A 23,678-nucleotide genomic window follows, 5' to 3' on the forward strand; every position below is an offset into this window, starting at 1 on the left:
TCAAATAGTAGTTCATACACAACTTTTACTTTCTTAATAGGATACTCACATCAGCAACAAATAGCAGCATAGTGTGGCGTCACTGTCTTTACGCTATTTACACGGCCCACTCAGCATACTTCGTCTGACGGGGCGCAGGGGGTCTGCCCCACCAGTGCTTCTAGCACTTCGTGTTACGGTTTTGGGGCGGTGACCGTGCAGAGAGCCAGGAACACAGCCAGAGAGACAGACCTCTACCCCACGCCGCACACTGCGGGGGACCGCCCGGCGCCTCGTGTCACGCCCCTAGTCACTTACCATGTGTGGCAGCTGGATATTAGCTAGACTGTGAATTAAGGACTGGCTCAGGTTGGCCAGTTCATGGAGAAGAGACTCGTTCTGCTGCTCGATCACTTTGTTCTCCTCTTCGATGGTCTTCAGGCTGCTCTCCATCGTGGTGATCTGGAACGCACAAATTGGGGTGACATGTAACACAAGGCAGGCCGCCGTCTACCTGTGCCAGGAAAACAGCCCTTCTGCTTTAACAAAAAGGCTTCTGTGGCCACAACTGGGCATTTTAAGGGTTCGGTTTTTACGCTTCAACCCATTACACTTGCAAGTTTGGCAGTGGGACACTGGGGCTCAGCTTTCTGGGGAGGGGTTCATGGGCTGTGTCTGCTGTTACCCAATGTTTGCAAAGTTCTGCTGTCCTCACCCATGGCCTATCACAGGATGACATCTCCATCAACCACTCGGACCCTCCCTGCCGCCGAGGCCAACTCCTTCCAGCCCACATCTACTTCTGCCACAGGGAAGTCCTGAACTGTAATTTACTGGGGAGGCCGGTCACCGTCTTGTTCACAGGTGCCAGGCGCCCTGCGTTCAAGTCCACGGCCGCCAGTCCCTGCTCTCCGGCGGCGGCTCCTCGGCTGGAACAGGCAGACGCCCTCCTTATCTGCAGGTGGAGGGACAAGGGCCGCATTCCCGCCTCCCAGGCAGGCCTATGCGGCTTCCTGGTATTTGCCAGAGCGAATCTAACTGTCTTCAGTCTCCCTGGCCCCCACCCTCCAGCCAGGTGACCCGTGACTGACACAGCCAGGTGCACACACAGGCGGATGGAGGGGAGCTGCCCCGACCTGTCTGGGCTGCAGGGTGCACAGCCAGGACAAGGCAGGCCCGGCGCAGGGACCGAGGGCACCGCCAGGGCCCAGGAAACGGGGACGTGAGCCCAGTCCCTCACATGGAACCTGCCTTTCCCCTGAGCTACCATAAATGCCCCCCAAAGTCTGCCCCCCCCGTTTCTCATGGACGGATCCCCCGCTCCTGTTAGCCAGCCTGGTGCTTTCTCAGGGAGCCAAGAGACGGGGGTCGAAGGGGTGTTGCTGGCCTCACCTGCGCTAGGTGAGCCAGGCCGACTCTGGGTTGTTTTCTGGAAAACAGAAAGGACAGTACATGCCCCGGGAGCATCTCCTGGAGAGACATGCACAGTGTTTGCGCTAAGAAGATCTTTGTTATTGCTGCACTTCTGATCTAGTCAGGGGTCCCCACTAAAGTGATGTACCCCAGAAACGTCCTGGATTGCTCCCCTGCTGTCTCCCTGCCCCAGCTATATGCCCTCCTGCCCCAGACTCTGCTCCCCGCCCCAGGCCCTGCCTCCCTGCCCCCTGACTCTGCTTCCCTGCCCCAGGCCCTGTCTCCCCGCCCCTAGGCCCTGCCTCCCTGCCCCAGGCCCTGTCTCCCCACCCCCAGACTCTGCTTCCTGCCCCAGGCCCTGCCTCCCTGCCCCAGCTGTGGGAGGGTGGGGTCACCCCTGCTCCTGCTCTGGGAGGGGCAGGGTCGAGGAGGAGGCCAATGCTGTCCTCTCAAATCCTTCCTGGAGCAACCATGGGTGCAGCTGTGGCAGCGATGCCCAGTGTTAGAAAAGCCAGACCTAGCTCTGGTAGAAAGTGTCTGTGACGGAAGGCGCCTGCACTGTTGGTTCTGTCCTCATCCTGGAGTGAGGGCACCAGAGGCTGGTGAAAGCCCAGCTTCAGGACCACCAACCTTCCGGCACTTTCTGAGACAAGTGGGGACGCTACATGTGCCTTGGCCAAAGGTTAGAGGGCCAAAGCACTCATGGGGCTGACGGGTACATGGGCCACTTGGCCGCAGCCTCATTTGTTCCTGAGCGCCGCGCGGCTGGCTGAGGCTGCCGGGAATCGGCGGGAATGCTCTGTCGCTGGCTGACACCAGGTCCGGACGGCTCAGCCACGCTCCTGTCCTTCATGAGCTGCTGCCCCCTCCCACCCCGGCAACCACAGGGCTCAGGGTCCTCCCATCACTTGCAGACGCTGCCTTCCAGAGAAGAGGAGCCACCCGAGGGACATCGGCCAGGACAGTGAGAATACACAGCAACCCTTAAAACTCATTTTTGACATCAGAGGTAAGCAGACGCCTGGCGGAGCACATCACGTTGGATGTCAGAGAGCCCCAAATGGTCCCTGGCGACCTGCACGGGGACAAAACGGCCAGTGGGGGTGACCGGAGCATGCATGCTCCAGGGCCCCCAGGAAGCGGGGTCTGGGGGCGCAGCATCTGGCCCTCGCAGCCGTGCCTGCCCCACGCCGGTCCTGTCCACAGGGCGGGAAAGCTCCGCTGGTCAGACCGGGGGAAAGCAGCTTTTCCCGGGGGTCACAAGTGTGTTTTGTCATCACCCTGCACAGAAGAGGGATTCTGAGTCCTCGGGATTGTTGGAGTGCGAGCAGGACTAATGAGGCTGCTCAGCACCCTCGGGAGCAGAACCAGAGTCGGGGCAGGTGTTTTCACTGGATCTGGTGAAACCAGTCGTGGCTGAGGTGGGGGCGCGGTGTTTGTGTGGTCCTGGAGCCCTCTTGGGGCCAGCACCTCCGGTGGACCTCCAGCCGCGGGCTGATCACAGCCGGGCATTTGGATAAATGCTACGGAAATCTGCCACCTGTTCCAGGCGAGCCTTTGGCCAGGTGAACGTGCTGAGCTGGGGGCCGGAGCACAGCCCAGACGAGGCTGCTATGGGCGAGGAGGTGGGTGTGATAAGCGAACCCACGGAACGGTTGGGCCCGGGTAGAGAACGCCCACCCTTTGTGCTTCCTTCCCACTCACAGGCACCCATGGGGACCCTTTTGGGTGTTCTGGTGGGGACACAGCCTGAGATGCCCCTCCCTGGAGATGGGGTGCTGCCCCGGACAGAACCAGCCCGTGGCAGAGCTGCAACCACTACCTGGTGTCCTAAGGCCAGACCTGGAACCCTACCAGCCACACTGTCGGCTGCCAGGAAGGGTCTGCAGGGATGGCGGGCATGCAGCCCCGCTTTCTTCCAAGATAGAAGTGCCTGGCCGTACCTGTGACCTGTGATGGCAGTGTGTGCGAGCCCAATCCCAGAGCCCATGTGGCACCGGGACCCCAGGCTGCTCTGGGAGAGGTGGCAGGGCGCGGGGGCACAGCCCGCGGCTCAGCGGCAGGAGGCTCTGAGCTGCAGCAGCTTGGCCATCCGGCCGGGCTCAGCCAAAGGGGTCACAGTGTGTATAAGAGGACAGTGATGACACTTACCTGGTTGGCCACTGTGAGCACAGTGGGGCTACGCACCACGGCCTCACGGTCAGGCATCCAGTAGGTGCTCAATAAAGGCTGTTTCCTCCCTCCCTCCCTCCCTCCTGTCCCTGGGCATCTGGGCCTGGGACCCGCACGAGCTCGCAGCCCTCCACCAGATCCCGGGGCCAGGCTGCCGTTCTCTGGGGAATTTTAGCTCTCTTCCTAACACAGTGGCCACAGGGCGTTAGGGCCTGCTGTGTCCTGGGAAGAAAGCAGCTCATCTGCAGCAACAAGCGGCCCTCTTTGCAGCACTGTTCGCAGACGGCCTCCCACTAAAGCGTGCGCGGGCAGAACCCGGGCGGCCAGTGGCCACGGTGCGCCAGCGCGTTCTGCCGCTGAACAGCTGATGTCAGCAGGCGGGCAGGATGCGAGATGAAGGGGGACAAGGAGCAAAAGGAAGGGGGACCACGCGCCCCGAGGCCGACCGCTGGTGCGTCCCGGGGCCGGCGCGTGCGGCTAAAATTGAGGGCTTCAAAAACTGTTACCTGAGTTCTCAGTTTAATCATGTCGGCCTCCATCTGGGAGTTGGACTCATTGAGCTCCTTGATTTCTTCATCTAACTGTTTGATTTCTTCATCGTTTTCTATGCCTGCACGGGTGACAGGACTGTGTTAAAGCTATCGAACGTGAAGACGGAGTTAGAATTTTGACTTTTCTTTGTTCTTTTTGTATTTGGAACTGAATCTGCTGGACAAATATACTCTTGGATTAAAAAAAAAACAGTGACAGTTCATGTGTCCGTCCATCCCTCCGGCCGCCCTCCTCGCCATCACAGCACCTAAACTGCGGAGAAAATCAGCCGAGCACACGCAACCCCCCGCACTGCGCGCCGGAGTGCCGTCTCAGCCCACCAGAGCCGCCGCTACCACCCGACCCAGCCCAGAGCAGCTCCGTCCTGGCGGTGGGTGACCTGCTTCAGCCCATCACCTGACTCCTTGGTCTGTTCCCTGTCTGTCTGTCTGTCTCTTTCTCCGCCGCCACTGGGGGGACGTGCCAGGCTGTGCAGACGCACCCTCGCCAGGCCCAGCACCGCTGCCCACAGGTGACCAAACCCCTGAGGCCTGGAGTGCTCAGGGCCACCTCCCGCCCCCACCGCAAGGGAGCCCCGTGGTGGTGGAGGCAGGTTTCAGGGGTCTTCTGAAGGGCTCTCCGCACGGAGGACATTTAACTGATGCAAACAATTCCTCCCTTTGAATGCAGAAAATGCACCTCCACTGACAAGGGCAGGATGGTGGCAGCCTTGTGTGTGCCCTGGGGGCCATACCAGGCGCCTGGGCTGTTTGCTGGCAGCGGGACACACCAGGGAGGGAACGATCCAGACCCTTCGTCGTTCTGGCTGTTGGGTCTCATGCGGCTGAGTGTACTTGGGGAAGAAGAGCAGGATGCCTGCAGATGCCATCACCTTTGACAACCCGGGACACGGGTTACAGGGCACAGCAGGGGCTGCTTATGCAAAACCACGTAGATGGCACGGAGCCCAGGCCTCAGGGGTCCCAGGGCAGACGCCCTTTATGGGTCTGCAGACAGAAGGGGTGAGGCCACCTAGGAGGGAAGGCCCAAGACACGGAGGGACACTGCAGAGGCTCCGTGAGCAGGTCCCTCCTCCGGAATCTCTTCCCACAGACCCGCCTGGGGACATGTGGATCGGAGCCTGCCGAGTCCCCCCCCCCCCGGCACCCACAGGGACCGGCTGGGGCTCACTGACCCCAAGCCTGGATCCTGCAGCCCTGGCCCCACTGCAGAGGCCCTGGGCGCATGTCCCTGGCCCTTGTGCCCCGGGTCCAGAGCAACTCTGGTCGCCATCAGATGCATCTCCGGAAGCAGTTCACGGCTCCCAGGAAATCCTCCCAGCGACGAGGTGTACCCTTTCTCAGGGGCGGGCTGTTACATTGTCCCCCTTTCCACACGAGACTAGACATCTGTGGCAACTTTCACAATTAGGAGTGCAGCTGAGTGAGTTCCTGCACATGATACTTTGCACGCAGGAGACTTGTCCCAGGAGGTGGCCACCGTAATTATTGGAATGCCCAAGGCCTAAGCATCCTGACTTGTAAGCCCTTTACCCCCTAACCCGGGTTCACCACGTGTTCCTTTAAGTTGCAACCAGCCCACGCTCGGAGGACATCTCCGGTGTGCACGGGGTCGTGGCAGCCTCCACGCGACGGCCCCTCCATGCCTGGGGCTGTGCTTTGTTCCGAGGGAATTTCTGCTCAGATTTCTTCATGTCATATTTCTTCAGTGTTTCAGGTGTGAGCAATCTTAGACCTTCTCTCTTCGTAGCCGTGCATGATAGTTCCCACGGAACACAGAGCTGCATCAGCGCAAGGGGCCGTCTCGGGTTCTGGAAGCACGGGCAGATTTCCTATTCTCTCCCACTCCTGAGGCCTGGTGTCTCTCCAGTGTCACACTACTTTGAAAGACACCGTTATGCCCTCAGAAGCACTCTTCTCCGGGCCCCTGCAGTGGGGGGACTGTCTCTCCCCAGGGTCCCTCCCAGGGTTGTGTGTGAATGCACTGCCCAGAGGAAAAGCAATCAATAAACAAAAGAACAGGTTTCTTATATCCATTAGATAAGAATTCTAATTTTTTATGTATGTATGGTGGCTTAAAGTGTCAAAGAGTAGACCTGCTGCGTTTTGAGGAGGTAACCACCGCGGTGGATCCCGCACCGGACGGCTGGTGCAGCTCCTTTCCGGGACCGTCATTGGATCGGGACATTGATTTTGGTCACTTCCTGATAGCGCAGGTGATAAATGATCTGTGCACATGCCTGTTCCCAACATCAAGATAGCATGTTTCCACTAAGAATGTATGAGTGGAATTATGAACGAAACAACTCGTTTCGGGACAGGCCGTTTGGAGATCACCACGTAATCATAAAGCCCAGAGAACTGTGGGGGAAATAGTGGGGCTAAGGGTTGCAATGAAATCATCTTAAGTGCCTTGTTAGACATGCTCTATCCATGGTAGCTGATATAAAGAGAAGCACATAGAACAGCCTGAAACGTCAACATGTCCTGGCCCTGGAATCTGGCAAATGCAAGCTTAGAAGTTGGATAAAGGTCTGAGAAGAGCACGTGGCTCCCCAGAATATGGCTGAAATCTTGGAGGTCCATTTAACTGATCTGAATTTTTACAAAAGAGCGTCCAACAAAGACTTACTTTCTATTTAACTTTCATGGGAACCAACACGTAAGCAGAGGCAGAGATCACACAACCTGGGATAGATATTTCCCAAAGGCTGGGTGCATTTCTGAACCGCCCTGGTGTGGGGTTTGAGAAGTCGGGGGGTTACAGCCTGGGATCTGAAACATGATGGACCTGGGATCTAAATCCGTTTTTCCACTTAAGAGTTTTGTGATGAGTAATTTTCTTAGTCCTTCTAAACCTCCAATTCCTCCACTGCAAAGTGTCCCTCCCTGACACAGAGGTAGGAAGAGATAACTAAATCTACGTAAGACATCTGACTCAGTGGGACTTGCCAAGCCGTGGCTAGAAAAGACTATTGAAGATCAGGAGTTGCCCCAAAAGCCAGAGGCCCCCAAGCATCCATGGGCTCCGAGCTTACCTGCCTGAAAAGTGGCACGGGATGGTTTTGTCCTGCTAACTCAGTGCTGCGAGCTGACAAATCATTAAAAGGAAGAGAAAGAGCAAAAATATGGTATGTGGTCTAGCACTATGGGCCTCATTTTTTGTTGAATTAAAGAATTAAAAAAAATTTCTTTTTATAAGTCTTAAAGTCGTCCTCTAAATTTCTTATTCTACATTTTAATATATGTATATATATATATAAAAATCCAAAATTGTATGCTGCAGAGTGCCTTAAATATATGTCCATCAAAACCTGGACCAAAATGTTCAGCTCGTAAGATTTACGGGAGAAGTCCACTACATAAACCAACCGGCTGATCACGCGTCATCACCAAACCAGTCTGCAGTTCAGGTCAACTTCCTGAGAGAGGTCATTTTAAGTCCAGTGAAACTACAGCAAGGGTTGCTGTGGTGGCCTTCCCATCTCTGATTTTCCCTCTGGGAGTGCTGAACGGGTGGACCCGTGAGCATCGAGGCTCTGCCTCCAGGAAACAGGAGCAGGCTGCCCGCCGTGTCTCCCCATGAGGCGCTCTCGCCCGGCCCGCCGGCGCTCCGGGCTGCACCCTCAGAGCCCAGCTGTCCGGGTGCTCTCTTGGGTGCCAGCAAGCACTTCGGCCCAACTCTGAGCGGCCTTTCTCCCGTGAAGGTGGGGTGAGCAGCACACCATGAGGGGCAGGGAGACGGACGGACCCTCAGTCCCCTGGGTTCAGGAGAGAGTCAGGAGGAATTTGAGTGTCTGGAAACGAATTTCCTTAAAGCCACGTATGTGCGCCTGCCCCTAGGACACCCCGAGGGCCCCAGGGCTCGGCACAAGGCCCACTCCTGGAGAGGGGAGAGCACCGGACCTGGGAGCGCAGACCAGGGTGCAGCGGGGATGGGGGACTGCACCCCGGGAAGCCAGTGTCCTTGGCCTGCTTGTTGATGCCTGTGTCTCAGGGCGACACCTGCAACCCCCCGCGGCGCCCTCCCCTCAAGGGCGGCTAAGCTAGAGCTAAACCTTTGTAGCTACACGGTGGAGGTGAGACTGCCCGCAGCTCCTTGTGCAACAGAAGTCACAGCCCTTCCCTCAGCTTCCAGTCTTCCGTGATAAAAACCCACCACAGAGCCAGGGACAGCCGGGCTGCCGGTGGCGATGCGGGCGGGTGGGCAGGGAAGGCAGGCAGCCACGGTAATGTCTCCCCACATTGGCCGCTCTGGAGCTCATTCAGTGGGAGAGAAATCACAGTGACCTTGTGTGGGAACAGATGAGAGCGGACTCTTCTCCAAGCTTGAAGAACGAGATCGAGGAGGAGGGAGGGAAGGGCAGACCCGGGGCTTCAGGTTCAAGGACGCTTAGAGTACAGCTCCTTTCCAAGCAGGTGCACACTCGAGGGAAGGCCCTGGGAGCCCAGCGCAGGGGCTGCCTGGCCAAGTCAGCCCCAACTACGCAACAGTGGTCTCCTTGAGGTCTTGGCGCTCCGTGCAGGCCAGGGTGTGGAGGGAGGGAAGCTTCTGGACACGTGTGTTAGGAATGTGTAAAAGCAAGAGGTAAGATTCTACACTCCAGATATTCAAGGAGAGAGCTGGAGCGAGGTAGCACCAAAGCCAGATCTTTTGATTCTGAAGAATGGGCAAAGAGTTGCTGAGGAAGGCGGGGTGTTCACGCCCTGTCCCCCGAGGAGCAGCAACGTGCTGCCGCTGAGGTAGCCACACGGGGTGCAGGCGATGCCTGACTATCCACGTCCTGTGCCACAGCTGTGGCACGGAACGAAGTGGCCTCCGGGCTTAGTGAGAATGACTCTGGTCTGCACAGATGAGACATGACAGGCTGCAGCCTGGCCATGGGCTCGTGGAGACCCGCCTGGACCGGCTTCCACGGCTCACTCTGGGCACAGAGCATCCTCACGGCACGCACGTGCTCACCAGAACCCGCCGCAGAGAGCTGGGCTCCTGCCCCGACCCCGGAATCAGGCCTCCCCTGTCCAGGTGCAGACCCGGACGCCGTGTGTGGTTCCCCGTGGGACGGAGCTGTCCTGCCCAGACGGCCGCTCATGCTCCCATCCCCGAGAAAGTGCTGGTTCTGCGGGCAGCCATGCCCGGCATGGCCAGAGGACTCTGGGTTCCGCTGTCCCTTGGAAGAGACACGGCCCTTTGTGGTCCTGAGATGCATATGCCCCGTGACTTCCCGCCGACAGAACGGACCCTTGTCCAGGTTTGCAGATCCGCTCGTGTTTCCTTTCCTTTCCTGCTCTGCGCTGTCCACCCAGCTCACAGCTGCCTCCTTCGCTGACGAGTCAGAAGCTGACAAAGCAGACCCACTGGCCCACGGAGTCTTGCTTGGGCACAGGGTTGTCTGGGGGGACAGGCGACACGGGACGTTTTGGAAAGAGTGTCGGGGCAGTTTCTTCCGGGGTGATGAGCGCTGCACCGCAACGCCCCAAACGAGTGACATGGTGGGGCTGGCGTCTCAGGGAGGCTGCCCCACATGGGGCCTGAGGTTCGGGTGACCGTGTGGGTCCCAGAACGTGTGGGAGGCGGCGCTCGGTCTAACCATGCTCCCTGCCTCCAGCAGCCAGCACCTGTCCAGCAGAAGCTGGAGGCTGGAGCCCATGCCAGCAAGATGCAAACACCATGACCCTCGCCGTCTCCCGGTCCGTGGCCAGCCACACATTAAGGACTGTTTAGTGCAGGCCATGCACAGAGGCCCCGAGCTGTTGTCAGGACCTGTCGTGAACGGTCAGGTGACTGGCGGAGGCCGTGGGGCCCTGGCCCACCTGGCCTTCCCACAAGGGGAGGCAGCCTCACGCAGAGCCTCAGCACAGGAGGCTGGGGTCCACGGGGCCAGAGCCGTGGCACATAACTCCTGGGATGGGTCCAGGGACTTTGCCCAGGCGTGACCCACGTCCTGCAGTGCTCGATGCTCTGAGGAGCCCACAGTGAGGGTAGTGCCTGCCCCGGGCCTCTGCTGCCCCAGCGTCACGGTTGGACCGGCTCCGCGTCAGCCCCCTGCTCACAAGGTCCTCCTGCCCCCCAAGGCCACAGTCTGGTGAGTGGTTGTAGATTACGCTCTGTTCCGTAGTCCCTGGAGTGACGTCCTCCGGAGTCTCCGCCAACCCCGAGTTAGCTGCTCCCCCCGGGCGCCTCTGCTCATTTTCATCGGCCTGTCAGTGTGCACGCTTGTGTTACGTGTATTTCTGCTGGAAGACACCTTCCTGCATGCACAGTGTTGCTTCATGAATTCCCACCTCATGGCCAGTGGCACACGACTTGGTGTGGGCGGGGCTCACCTAACACACCTGTGTCCCCGTGGGAGCCTCACAGCTCTGGTGCAAGGAGCACTCGCCTGCTCCACATGTGGGGGCCTTTCATGCAGAAATCACCAACAAAAGCTCCCCAAATTTGGAAAGTGTCCCCTTTAGGAGACTACGGAAAGGACCCGTTACAGGACGAGCGTGGCCTCGTCCCCTCAGCCAGCAGACACTTCTCCCACCCTGCCACGTCCCCAGGGACCCCAAAAACACCACGAGTACCGACTTTGGGGTCCCAGAGGGACTCTGGCCGCAGTGGGGTTCGAAAGGATGAAGGGGGGACCCGTGCACTCTGCTCCCCGGGGTGCCCACAGGCACGTGGAGGGAGACGGCGCTTGTGCGTGGTCAGGCCTGTCCACTGGGAGGCTGAGCGTGGAGGGGACAGGGGAGCTGTCCTGGACTCGGCCCCTGCAGGAGGGCCTGGGGGCAAAGGCACAATGGGGGGCCGCCAGGTTCTGGGGAGCAAATCACTGAGACCGTCAGGAGTCCCAGCAAGCGGTGATTTTGGTAATGCCCCTCCTCCAAGCAAGTGGACCGGCTTCCTAGACGTGGCCGGGATAATCCCGCCCAGGCTCTCGAAGCACAGGGGCTGCCACTGTCTGGGGCTCCGGCTGGGCAGGCTGGCCCGGGGCTGGGGCCGCCCGGGAGGCGTGCTCACCGTTGCTGGCCCGTTGTCGGATAGTCAGCATCTGCTCTCCCGACAGCTTCGCCTTCTTCATGGCTGACGTGGCTCGTGGGCACCCCGACAAGCTGGGGACAAGACACAAGGAGGTATGAGTTACGGGTCTCGGAAGAAGAGCCCCCAGCCCTGCAGCGAGAAGAGTCGGGAGCCTGGCATGTCACTGAGGCATTTCATCAGACTGGCTGCCGGCAATGGGCTTTGTGCCAATGGGAAATGAGCCCGAGCGGCGGACGCGTGTGGCCCGCTCCCCGCACACGAGGGAGGCTGCGTCTGCCTGTGGATCAGGGGCAGTTCCAGGCCGACACACAGTCGGTCGGGGCCTCAGCGGAAGTCACAGCAGCCGGGCTCCAGGCCGGAGTGGACATGCCCCTCACCGCATGCCTCCTGGAGCCGCTTGGGGTTTTCTATGGAGCGACTATCTGGAAACTTCCTTACTGTGTAAAGTGTCAAACTTACACAAGGCCTGAATTAAGATTTGCTTTTAAACATATAGATGCAGAAAGATCGAATAATGAGCTCAGCCCAGGTTCAACGGTTCTGTCTCACGGCACTTCCGTCTCCCCCTGCCCCGTCCTGCCTCCAGTAGATTACTGGGGGATGGCAGCAGGTGTAAAAACAGAACCCCAATTTCACGACCTCACTTGAAGGTTTAAAACTTGTTTGCCGCTGACATCAAATGTGCGGCCTCTTTGCAAACTTCCCCACCGCCCCGATGTTGCTAACACTGGTCCTCTCTGGGTGCGCACGCTCTGCACCTGGAAATGGGTCCGTGCGCCTGACCACGTCTTCTCAGGACGGCTCCCCTCCCTCCCCTTTCGTTCTGTCTACGCATGGAGGACGATTCTGTGTCCCGAGCACCTGCTGTGGCCCCGAGCCTGGGCTGCATCACACCCGCCCCTGGGGGGCTCACCCCTCACACTCCCCAGCCACCACCACAGGGGGCCCCCAGCCCTCGTGACATGAAAACTGTACATTTGCACACGGCTGTATGTCCAGTATTACATGTATATTTACATCACACATGCGTTTCAACCGTAATTCGGTGCCAGATGGCCTCTGTTCACAGCCTGGGGATGATTTTGGGGGCTGATCTGTACCTGCATCCATCCAACACCCAACACCAGTGTGGATTACATGGTTGTTAGCAATAACTAGTATTGTCTACGTTAATGTAAGGATGCTTTCCAAGTATCTTCACACAGATTTTCTCACAGTTCACACCGATGTCCACGTTGTCTTTGATGAGCCGTCGGTGAGGGGTCTGTACTTGGTGGCCACACAGAGGATCCGGGAGATGCTGAGTCATCTGTCGCTCTTCCCGGGACCATGCTGCTGTGAACCGTGTTTGCAGGTGGTGTTTTAGATTGACAGGCGTGAGTCCCCAGGGACTCTCAGGTCCCTCTCCTCCTCCGCCCACCTCCAGCGTCTTCTCAGGACCCTGCGCCCGACGTCCACAGGTGCAGTTTGCTGGTGTCTGTGTCTGCCCCCCGGCCCCGCTGTTACAAAGCAGGCCCAGCCCGTCTCCAGTGCCCGGGTCTCGGGAGGGCACCCGGTGGAGCCGGCCAGTTTGCATCCTGGTTGTCTTTCCCTCTCTGCGCCCAGGCCAGAGGCTCCCGTACACTCGGCATCCCCCCGCCCGATCCTCCTGTCCTGAGACGTTAGTGACGCCACAGAGCGTGGGCGCACAGCAGAGAAGGGGAGGGATCAGTGAAGTGAAGCCGGTGGAGCAGACGCACCCGGGTCCTCCTGTGGGACCTGCCGTGCTGGTCCCAGACCTGAGCACAGCAGCGGCACCTGAACACCGTTTAAACACGACTCCCAGAGCCGCGGACGTGCAGAACCCGGTCTGATCTTCCCTCGCTTCTCTCAGTTTGCAGGTATCGAGAGGGCCAGCTAGGGATGCAGACGATGGTGTCATTGCAGGAGCTGTCCCCTGAAGCTGGGACACTGAATCAGGGCAGAGACGGGCCCACGGAGTGACATGCTTCGTTCAAGCATGCCAGCCTGCGCACAGGGACTGCACGGTCCACCTGGGTCCAACATGGAAGCGTCCCCTGGCCCTGACCTGGGTGCAGGGCGGGTCTGTGTGCATCCAGTGGTGGCTTGCACTGACCTCGAGTCCTGGTGTGCTGGCTCCTGGGGCCCCGGGTGGCGGGAGGACTCAGGGAAATGTCCCACATCTGTCCCCTTCCAGGAGTGGACCCCGAGCACTCAGTATGGTTCCCTCGGAGACCCAGTGGCCCTTGTGGAAACTCCTCTAATCAAAACTGCATTGCTCCAAGTGGGGGTTTGGAGAGTTGCAGAATCTTAGTTCTGGTCCCTCTGGTCACCAAATAGCTAACCGGTGGCCCCTCAGCTTGCAGCCCTGAGACATCCAGCTGCAGCGGCAGCACCAGCACGGCCAGTGTGGGGTCCAGGCAGGTGCTTCAGAGGGAGAGAGGGAGGCAGACGTTTGATTGGGACACCGGCCCCACAGGGACCTCCTTCAGGAGAATCCATCAGCTGAAAAGAGCTTTGTAAGTGGACATTTCCGGGATGTGTGGTTATAAAGACATAGAGGCAGGGAGGCTCGTCCATTCAAGGGACACAGGCTGGCTTGCAAGCAAACTGGCACATGCAGTCCGGAGGCTTTTCGCCGCCCGGGGAGCAGCTGGGGCAGAATGTTTAGAGATGCAGGACTCCGACGGATGGTGCAAGATGGTGCCTGTGGCTCAGCACCTTGCCTGGAAGGACACTCCCGGGGCAAACAGCCTATTTCAAGCCAAGTTTCACCACCTCAATACTGTATTTTACTTTTTCCGGCCTCACCTTGCTATCAGGACCCTCTTACGATGTAACTTCTCGCTTGCGAAAGAGGAGATCCAGTGGGTGCCACTGGGCCCGCAGCACAGACACCTGCTAACGCTCTGGGTTACAGCCCCACCGGCTTCTGCCAGCCCGCTCATGAGGACAAGGCTTGGCGTGGGTGGCCGGACGCTGATGCCGAGGGTGTGGGACGCCTGCACTGGGCTTGCTTCCTGGCACTCCAGGGTCTCAAGATGCCCAGCCCAGGATGTGTGGGGAGAGGGCAGACGCTGGCACGGTGCCCTGGGGAAGGCCGGCCGCCCTGGCCGGAGGGTCACCCGGCAGGAGGGTCATCAAGAGGGAGGGTCACCCAGTGGGAGGGTCACCTGGCAGGACGGCCTGGGGACAGCGTCCTGGGCCCCGGCCCCCAGCCCCCACGCAGCGCCCGAGGAGGGCTTCTTGCCCTGGCTCTGCTGCTCTCTGGGGGACCCTTGTCCAGCACGTGCCCTGTCACGATCACCCTGGTTCCTCGATGGCGCCTTCTCAAAGCTCATCCCCTGGAGGCGGAAGCTGCGGACCGAGCCCTGGAGCCCTCAGCGCCTGTGCCCGGGGACGCCTCCCCTGCCCTCTCCGCGCTGATTCTCCTTCCTCTGCTCCTCTCTTCTCCCACCTGCTGCAGACTCCTGTTAGCCGGCTCGAAAGCCCCACGGATTCTTCCAGTTTTTTTTTTTTTTTAATTGTCTTCTTTTCTCATTTTATAATTTAAGAGAGATTTCCTCAACTTTACACTCTAACCTTCTAACTGAACTTTTTATTTCACTTGTCTTTGTTTCAAAGAGATCTTTGTCGTTCTCTTGATTTTTCTTGGATTATGAAGAGAGGAAATCATACTCTTCCGTTTATTCTCCTTTTCTATTGGATGACAAATTAAAAAAATTTCTCTTTCCAGAAATGTCAGTTTTCTCCGAGCTTTTCTTTCCTTTTTGAAGGCTGTTTTGCCTTCTGCCATGTTACTTAGTGCTTCCCTTAAATGGCTGGTCATCTCCCGAGTATCTCCTGCTGAGGCCTGTCTCGGGGGCCTGCAGATTTCTGGGGGGGGGGCTCTGCTCCTGTCTGGAGGTCGTGGGGGACGCACGCAGGCCGAGGCCATGGTCACAGCGTCTTGGGAACCAGAGGCGGAGGGCCTCGCCCTGCACTGGGCATTCCTGCCTCCCACCCCCTGGGGTCCCCAGCACCTCAGCTCCCGTGACGCCATGCAGGTGAGGGAACACTCTTTGCTTTCTTCATTTTCATTATTTTTATTTCGTGGATTTATAAAAGGAGAGCAGGCCATTTCAGTAGAGTTTTGAGATCGGTGGAGATAAATGCGTTTTCAGGCTGCGGACCGGGATTCCCAGAGAGATGGCTGCCACCACCGGGCCCGTAGTCTGCACCGAAGGTGCTCTCCTCTCCGCTTCCTGTGGGCCAGGGTGGCAGGAGCCCAGCTGCTCCTCAACCTCAAGGAGGACTCTGGCGTGACGCGACCTGGGCGGCCAGCGCCTGGGTGAGGTGAGGCCCCAGGAGGACTCTCGGTCCAGGGGACAGACGGAACCTCCGATTGGGCGCCTGAGAGTCAGCGGCCCCTGGCCCCTCATCAGCGACAGGAGCCCCTGAGAGGAAGCTCTGAGCGCCCGGTGGTGGAGCGGGGCGGGGGGGGGCAGGGTCTGACAGTCACAAGCCGCCACTCGGCCTGGCCCCTGCGTACCTGACAGGGAACCTGAACCTTGTTGAGGCCCTGCTTGGGTTTTGTGCTGAGGAAGCTCATCCTGACAGACACTGAGGACTTGGTTTCTCTTTTCGTCTCTCCTTCTGCTTGCAAGCTAAATTCCGCATCTTTCATTGCCGTGGGTCGGTTGTCCCCCCGAGAAGACGCGTTGACGTCCCAGTGCCCAGAACCTGTGAGGAGGACCCTTTTGGAAAGGGGGAGTCTCTGAGATGGGAGCAGGCTGAGAAGGAGGTACGCGGACCCAGTGACCTCTGCCGCAGGGATGGCACTCAGGGCTCCCAGCCTCGCGCGTGGGGCGGCCACACCGGCGCGGGGCGGCTGCAGGCCGGAGCCCGTCTGCCCCGAGGGTCTGCGATGGCCGGCCCACTGCTGGCAGCGACAGGCCAGAGCGCAAGGGGTGCGGGGGGCTCAGGAGAGAGCGCGAACCTCCTCCCCAGGGCCCCGGGGCACCCACGGGCCGTGAGCCCTGAGTGCGGGGCAGGGCAGCCAGCCGGTGCCGGCGCGGTCTTCCCATTTCCTCCAGACCGTGTTGAACCCGCAGCTCCTGCTGCCTCAGCAAACATGCTGGAGCGAACATCAGGAAAAGGCTTCTGGGTCTCACAGGCGAGGTGTTTTGGAGATGCCGAATCCCAGCGTCAGCAAGGACCGCATAGGTCTGTGGGTGCGGACGAAGACCTCAGGGCCAGATGGAGGAGGGAGAGGGAGGGCCCAGGATGGCTGAGATGGGGGTGTGCCCGGAGACCCCAGGACACAGTGGTGTCCGGCAGAGGCGGGAGCCGAAGAGGATGCAGAGGGAAGAGTCTGTGAGCCAGCCCGGCACTCCGTCCCAGGGGATCCGGCGCCTTTGCCCAGGACGGCACCATGCGGACCCCTGGGAGGAAGCGAGCGGGGCGCGGGGGGCACGGTGGGGCGCGGACACCTCAGGGGCTGCCCCCCGCCCGGAAGTACACCCTCGGACAGGGCAGGCATCAGAGGCTGCACCGCAGGCTAAGTTCTCGTCTTAGGGCAGAGGGAGGGCAGAAATCGGCCCAGTCACAGGAAACACGCGGGCTTGTGCATGACACAATCACATTTTAAAAATTGCTGTATTCCTGGGCCGCCTGGGTGGCTCAGTCGTTAAGCATCTGCCTTCGGCTCGGGTCGTGGTCCCGGGGTCCTGGGATCCAGCCCCACATCGGGCTCCCTGCTCCGCGGGAAGCCTGCTTCTCCCTCTGCCTCTGCCTCCCCTGGCCCCACTCAATCTCTCTCTTGAATAAATAAATATATATTTTAAAAAATTGCTGTATTCCTGAAAACCTATGATTTGCTTATAAATTGAGGGTGGTGTCTTGCTGATCAGAACTGATGGGATGAGAAGGTCTGCAGTGCAGGACCTCATGCTCTGAGGTCTCGGTGCTGTGTGCGTGTGTGTGAGTGTGTGAGTGTGTGTGTGTGTGTGTGTGCGCGAGTGTTCAGTTTCTTATCTGTTTACTGGAAATAAAAATGAGCTTGTTTGTATTATTAATTTTTTGGCTTGTTCATTGTTCTACCCCGTACAATTGTAACAGGCTACGTTTCTCGAGGCAGAGACTGTGTAAACATTTTTATTTCTCTAAAGACCCTAGCACGAAATAACACACTTGTGGCTCTGGAGTTCCTGCCCTGTGCCGCACCGTGGCGACCCTCCCTGGGTGAGGGGTGCGTCCAGCACATGATTGCTCCTGTGTCCAGGGGATGCTGCGTACAACGCAGTCCTGGACACGGGGGAGCGTCTCCTGCTGCCTCAGGTAGTTGGCGGCCACGTGGCGATGGGGCCTTCTGCACTGAGAGCCCCTGGCCAACAGCCAGCACAAACATGGGGCCTCAGTCCTGGAGCCTCAAGGACCTGAATTCCTAAAGACCCCGAATGAGTTTGAGGCGGACGGTGAGCTCCAGGAGGGGACACCTTGCTTTCAGCCTGCTGAGACCCCAGCAGAGGCCCACCTCGGCCAGGCCATGCACGAGCAGAGGTAGAAGCCAGGCGTGGTGTAAGCCGTGGGCTTGTGGTACTTTGTGCACGAGCCTCCACAGCCACCGGATGCTTGTCGGCCCCCGGGGACAGAAAGATGAGTTGGGGGTGTGACATGGGCCCAGGAGGAAAGCTCCTGTGGCGGTGAGACCAGGCCACCAGGCCGGGGTCCCCTCACCTCCCCCAGCAAAGCCTGAACTGCAGGCTCCTGCGTCCTCAGGCCAAGGGTGAGCAGATGCGACCTTCACCTTCCAGCTTTCATGGGGTCTTTGGGGGTCGCAGTTCGAAGCAGATGTTGGATTTCTCCCTCCCAAACGTTTCCCATCAAATATTGAAACATGGAGATTAAAATGCAGGGTCACACACTGAGGGGCTTTCAGAGGCAGTGGTCAGCACTGGGCCGTGCAGAGGGGACCAGCCCCACGGGGCACGTCTGGACCAGGCCTGTTGGCAGCCACCTGCAAAGGGTGGTGCATTCAAATGCCCCGAAGGTTTTCCCAAGAAGTTAGGGAATCGCTAAGGCCAACTGCCCCCGGAAACAGCTCTGAGGATGAGCAGGGACCTGTGGGGCAGTGAGTGCTCAGGACTCAGAGCCCAATTTCATCCTGGACGCTCTCCTTCTGGGGCGGCGTGTTGGAGGAGGGTGTGTGGGTGGCTCTGGTCGAGGGCACGGGCCTCGCAGCCCCATGTGCATCCCCCACAAAGGAGAACTATTTCCTCAGCAAGATCTCGCTGTATCCCCTCTTCCTGGGGAGTTCTAGTCCTGCAAAAAGAACGGTCCCTGTGAGGGAGGAAACTGCCTGCCAGGCCTCCTCTGGCAACAAGACGAATCTGGGGCCAGCAAACAGCGCATGAACAAAGCACAGAGACATCTTCCCCGCAGATGGGCCACCTGGTGAGATGACCAAAGGGTGGCCCAAGGGGTTGTGGGGGCCTGGCTATCTTCCCAGAAACAGGCGCCCAGCAAATCTCCATGCAGCATGCTCTCTGGCCCTGGATGCGCATCTTCTCCATCCCCTTCCAGCACAGCAACTCCTTCTGGAGGGGGGCCACCCGAGCCCTCCACCCCTCCTCCTCGGGGAAAGAAATCTAGAAGCCCTCTCTTCTTGGGTTGTAAAGGGAAGCACGACGCGTTCAATCTGCTTTCGTGACACAGAAAACCACTGCTGGTCTGGGGAGCTCCGGCCATGACCTCCCAGTTTCCTCCGCCTCTTGGAGCCGTCAGCGAAGCCAGAGGAGAGAGCTCAGAGAGGGTGGGAAGGGTGAGGGACCAGGGGCTGCACAGAGTCCAGAGGGAGGGTTCCTGAGGCGACGAGGCCCCGGGTTCACCCACTGCTTGGATCACAGTTGGTAGAGCCACGGATTCCCCGAAGCTGTGGAATTTGGATTTGTCATCAGAGGCCTTGAGTACAGAGCCCCTGGAAGCTCCTCGGGCATGCCCTGTGCATCGTGTGGCCTTGCGGGGAGGAGCAGGTGTCAGCTGTGAGAGGACTCACTGCAGAGGCGATGTCTCCGTGGTGGGCCCAGGGCAGGGCTGTCCCTCTGGCGAGGTCGGTGGGGGCGGGGGAGGTCTGCCCCGCCCTGCTTCCCCTCCGCCTGGAGAAGAGCAGGTGACCCCCCAGGAGGCCCAAAGGACGCCTAGCAGGCCAGGCTCGGTGCCTCCCCAAGTCCCTGTACAGGGAGCACCCCGGGCTGGGGCCTGCAGGTGGACAACAGGTGGTCCATGTGTGACGGGCTTTTCTCCTCACGGGCCGTGTGCCCAGGGCAGAGCGCGTTGCCTTCTTGGCGCTGGTTGTCTGATCTAAAATCGGGATCATACAGGTCTCAGGGTGCTGTGGCTCAGTGATTATGTATGTGTTTGTAAAAGACTATGGCTTCTCAACGTCCGACGGAAGCAGGATAGCATAGGGCTTTCCTCTTCTTCTTGGGCCCACGAAGACTCCATCTCCCCCACGTCCCAAAGGTGGACTACATCTCCCAGCACCCCCTGCGAAGACTACATCTCCCAGCACGCCTTGCATTTGGTGCTGCTGAGCCCTGGGTCTACCCGTGGGGCTGAAGGGAAGCAAGTGGTAGGCGCTCCTCCAGAGCACTGCGTGAGCTGATTGATTATAAAATAACTCACGGAGTAAATACTCAGGACGGGGACTTATTTTAACGCAATTCTCTCGGCAAGTATCAGGCAAAATAAACATTCGGGAAAAGGCTGTCTCCCTGTTTGTGATGAACTGTAAGGAACCTGAAAATAAAATAAATCAGGTTTTGGGTCTGGGTGGAAAGTGTATGAGGGTCTAGGCATGACCTTTTTGAAAAAACTTCATGTTGGTCAAGCCCAGTGAAAGATAAGACGAGTTCTAAGATTGCTTATTAAGAGTTAGTTCTAAGATTATTTATTACTTTTCCAGGGTTAGCATTAGGGACTTTGATTTTGTGAGCCCTTCCTAATCTTACTGGAAGCATGGTAAGATGGATGGGAGAGACGTGCCCCGCCTGCTCACTCCCACACAAAGAAGCAGGTGCAAGAGCTAAGGACACCACCTCCCCCCTCTCGGCCTGCATGTGCCTCCGGCACCTGTTCCCCACACTGGGCAGGGGGCACTGGGCTCAGGGGGATTCTGGTGGAGCACTCCCCCTCTGTCCTGCCCTTCCACCTAAGGCCTCTGGCGCCTGGACTGTGGTCTGGAGCCTGCTGCCTCGGGACTTTTCCCACCTGGTGAAACATTGCCTATTCGGATGAGGCCAGGCTCTGCACCGAATGAACACACCCCTCCTTCCTATTTTCATTGATGTGTGGCAGCATTTCTTAAATGCCGGTATGTGGGGCCCAAGCGAGGTGCTGTGGGTGTGGGGGACCAGGGAATGGTCCCATGGATAGAAACCTTTGCAGCGGAGCAGGGCAGACCCTGCCGTTACTCGGTGGTGGGGCACGAAGGGCAGGGACCGCTGGGCTGGGAGAGGGAAGTGGGCCTTGTGTCACCGGGTCCATAAATACGCTGAAGGTTGAGGGGCGGCCGCACAGCTCAGAGGAGGGGCCTGGAAGGCAGGAGGCAGGCCGCCCAGGTGTGAGTCCTGCTCCGTCACTTACACACTCCCTGCAGGCAGGTCACCCATCTGGCCTGAGTTCTAGTCTTTAACTGGGCAGACGATGGTGCCTGTGTCTCTGGGCTCCCACGAAGACTCCGAGGGTTAACCCAGGAAGGTGCCTGCGATGCTGCTGGGCACACGGGGAGCCCCACACATGCTGGAGGATGAGGAGGCCTTTTCAGGGCAGAGGGGGAGGCGGAGAGGGAGGTGAGGGGTGTGAAGACGAGGAGGGGGTGGCGTTCAGCCACGGACTGGGAGGGAAGGGTGTCCCAGAGACGCAGCCAGGTCGAGGGACCGGCGGGGGCCAGCTGGGCCGTGGGGCGCCCCGTCAGCCGGCCTCTCCCAGCTCCTGCCCGTCCCTGCCCCCCACACCCACTTTCAGTGGCCCTCGTGACCCAGTGCCCGGTGTTTCCCCAGGGCTGCGCCAGGATGCCGCCTGCTTAGCTTTTCTCGCACGCCGTTGGCTGTCCCCCAGGCAGCTGCTGGATGGCCACTGGGTCCTGAGGGCCCTCCCGCTGCCCGCCCGCTGCCCACTGACCCCCTCTCCGTGGCAGCTTCTCCTCGGGCCCACCTGCCTTGAGCCCCGGCCCAGGCTCTGACCTCCCCCGAGCTCTGCCCGCCCGTCCGCCGGCTCCTCAGTGTCTTTCTGTCCCCGGCTTTTCCCTTTTTGATAACAGGCCGTTTCTCTCTTCCTGAGGCTGCGCCCCCGCTCGAGCCCTTGGGGGATACTGCCCCCCACCCCGCGTCTCTTCTACCTCCAGCCACAACCCCGCTCGCCCCTCTGACACCTGCCCTCTGGCCTCTGGCCTCTCCCAGGCTGGTCTGGGTCACTGGGTCTCCTTGCCTCGCGGTCCCCAACTGGGTTTTCTGGATCCCTCTGCACAGCCCCCGGGAGGCGCGTGTGGCAACTGGACAGCCCACTGCTGCTACTTTGGGGGACCGCGCTCGTTCTGCTCATGGCCAGCCTTCGAAGTGAGGATGGGGAGCAGCCCCGGCGGGGAGGCTCAGTTGTTCCCGAAGACTCGACAAGCATCCCTTGGGCCTGGAGGGCACGAGCTATGACAATGTGCCAAATGATCAGAAAGCAAGGAGTTCTACGAATGATAGAGACGCATCCCAAAAGAAATTTGTCTGATTTATATGAGAAAGTATCTCGTTTTGAATGACTCATTTTTCATCTTAAACACTGTTTTTTCAGGAAGACTCAGGCCATCCTAAAGATAAAATGAGACATTGTCCATGTCCTGTACAGCGGCCCTGCTCAGGACACGGACTGGAGCCCCAAGAGCGTGGCCCCCAGCCTTGAAGGAACAAAATAAATGAAACGGTTTCACAGCACCTGCGGATGGTGGGCACGCAGAGCTCCGTGGCCCCGAAGCCCCAGACCTATGCTCCTGCTTCGTCTGCTGTTTACATCCTGGCACCGTTAGACACCACCCTTTACCGCCCGAGGAGCCACCACAGTTTGGGGGAAAGGGGACTAACGGGACATTTCTGTGTCCTTGGGTCTTTCGTTCTGATTCTAAACCTGCTGTTTTCGCAGCACAGGGGAAGAGGAAGAATCCCGCGTCTTAGCACACCAACAGGGTCTTCCCAGGGCCCCTCCGAACCGAGGCCTTAAGGTTTGGGAGGACCACGGGCCGTCGCTCCCCACGGCGGGGCCACAGCCTCCAGGAGACAATGTCTGCACCCCTGGCCAGGCTCTTGCCGGGAGGACTGTTCTCACACTGTCTCACACACGGTTTGCCCGCCCAACAGCATAAATGAAAACAACAGGATGTGGTTCAGCCTTATAAGGAGGGACATTCGGACACCTGCCACATATGGGGGACACGGTGCTCAGTGAGGTGAGCCAGAGGCAGAAGGACAAACTGCATGATCCCACTCATCGGAGGTCCCTGGAGGACTCCAACGTGTAGAAGCAGAAAGTGGATGGTGGGCGCCAGGCGCTGGAGGGGCGGGGTGGGGGTGAGGGTTTACAGGGACAGGGCATCAGTTTGGGAAGATGGCAAAGTTCTGGAGATGGATGGTGGGGACGCTGCATGACACCACAAGTGACCTCAATGTCACTGAGCTGCACACCCCAAAATAGTTAAGGTGGGAAGATGTGTTTTTTACTACAATGGAAGCAAAATGCCGTCGGTTCTGCTCACAGTGCTGTTCATCCCCTTTCCCCACGTGCCCCTGGCCTGTTTTCCTTCACGCGCAGTCACCCGACACCTGTGGGCTCAGAGCCCTTGCCTACAGGCACAGTGAGGTAGCCATTCACAGCGTTCTGATTCAACTTTAGAGTCAGAGAAAACTTCCGGTCTGTGTAGCCACCACGGCAGGAGCCCTGACTTGAATGCCCTCTGACCTCCCTGCAATGTCCCCCTCCCAGGCCCCATGCAGGCAGGAGTGTGGGGCTGAGACCAGAGCCTCAGCTCATCCAGCAGAGCTGGTGGCCCTCATGCGGGGCAGGCGTCATGGGTCACGTCTGGGGACCTCGTGGCTTCAGCAGGGGCCTGGGCCAAAGAGGCAGGCGGCAAACCCTGGGGCTTGGGGCCAGTGTCTGTACACCAGGACCGGGGCTGTACCAGTACGAGCGGTGTGGTCCGTTCGAGCACAGAGACAGAAAGGGCGCTGTTCACGCCCAGAGTACGTGCGCCTGTGTGGGGCTGCATGGGTCCCTCTGTCCGCGGGGGACACCGGGGCCTTGAGTCGTTGCTGAGAAATCAGGTCGGGGAAAGGCATTCATGTTTCCGCTTTAGGCTCCCTGATTCCATCTGAATTCTCTACCTGAGCAGGAATTTCTTTAACAATTAAAAATCAACCTTCCTCTTGAGGAACATCTCAAGGCTCATTCTGTACTCCTGAAACTCCCGTGACTCCTGGTTTACAAACTGACATAGGTTCATTCTCTGCTGGACCTGG

The 23,678-nt window shown here is 59.0% G+C and overlaps 1 protein-coding gene across 17 annotated transcripts in view; it reads right to left on the reverse strand.

Moving 5' to 3' along the window:
* The window catches only part of MYT1L (myelin transcription factor 1 like), a 418,463-nt gene that overhangs the window by 2,858 nt on the left and 391,927 nt on the right, over nucleotides 1-23,678 (reverse strand). For 14 of the 17 annotated variants that reach the window (XM_073896929.1, XM_073896930.1, XM_073896934.1 and 11 more), the window contains 3 exons: nucleotides 11,122-11,213; nucleotides 4,065-4,174; nucleotides 298-441 (listed from right to left, as the gene is read on the reverse strand). In XM_073896929.1, coding sequence (XP_073753030.1) covers nucleotides 298-441; nucleotides 4,065-4,174; nucleotides 11,122-11,213 — 346 coding nt within the window. The remainder of the gene's footprint in view (nucleotides 1-297; nucleotides 442-4,064; nucleotides 4,175-11,121; nucleotides 11,214-23,678) is intronic. The other 3 variants (XM_025867562.2, XM_025867561.2, XM_073896938.1) reach the window with 1 other exon arrangement.

Source organism: Callorhinus ursinus, unplaced genomic scaffold (genome assembly GCF_003265705.2).
Source record: "Callorhinus ursinus isolate GAN/ISIS: 27379988/994484 unplaced genomic scaffold, GSC_fseal_2.0 scaffold10, whole genome shotgun sequence".
Taxonomy (NCBI): domain Eukaryota; kingdom Metazoa; phylum Chordata; class Mammalia; order Carnivora; family Otariidae; genus Callorhinus; species Callorhinus ursinus.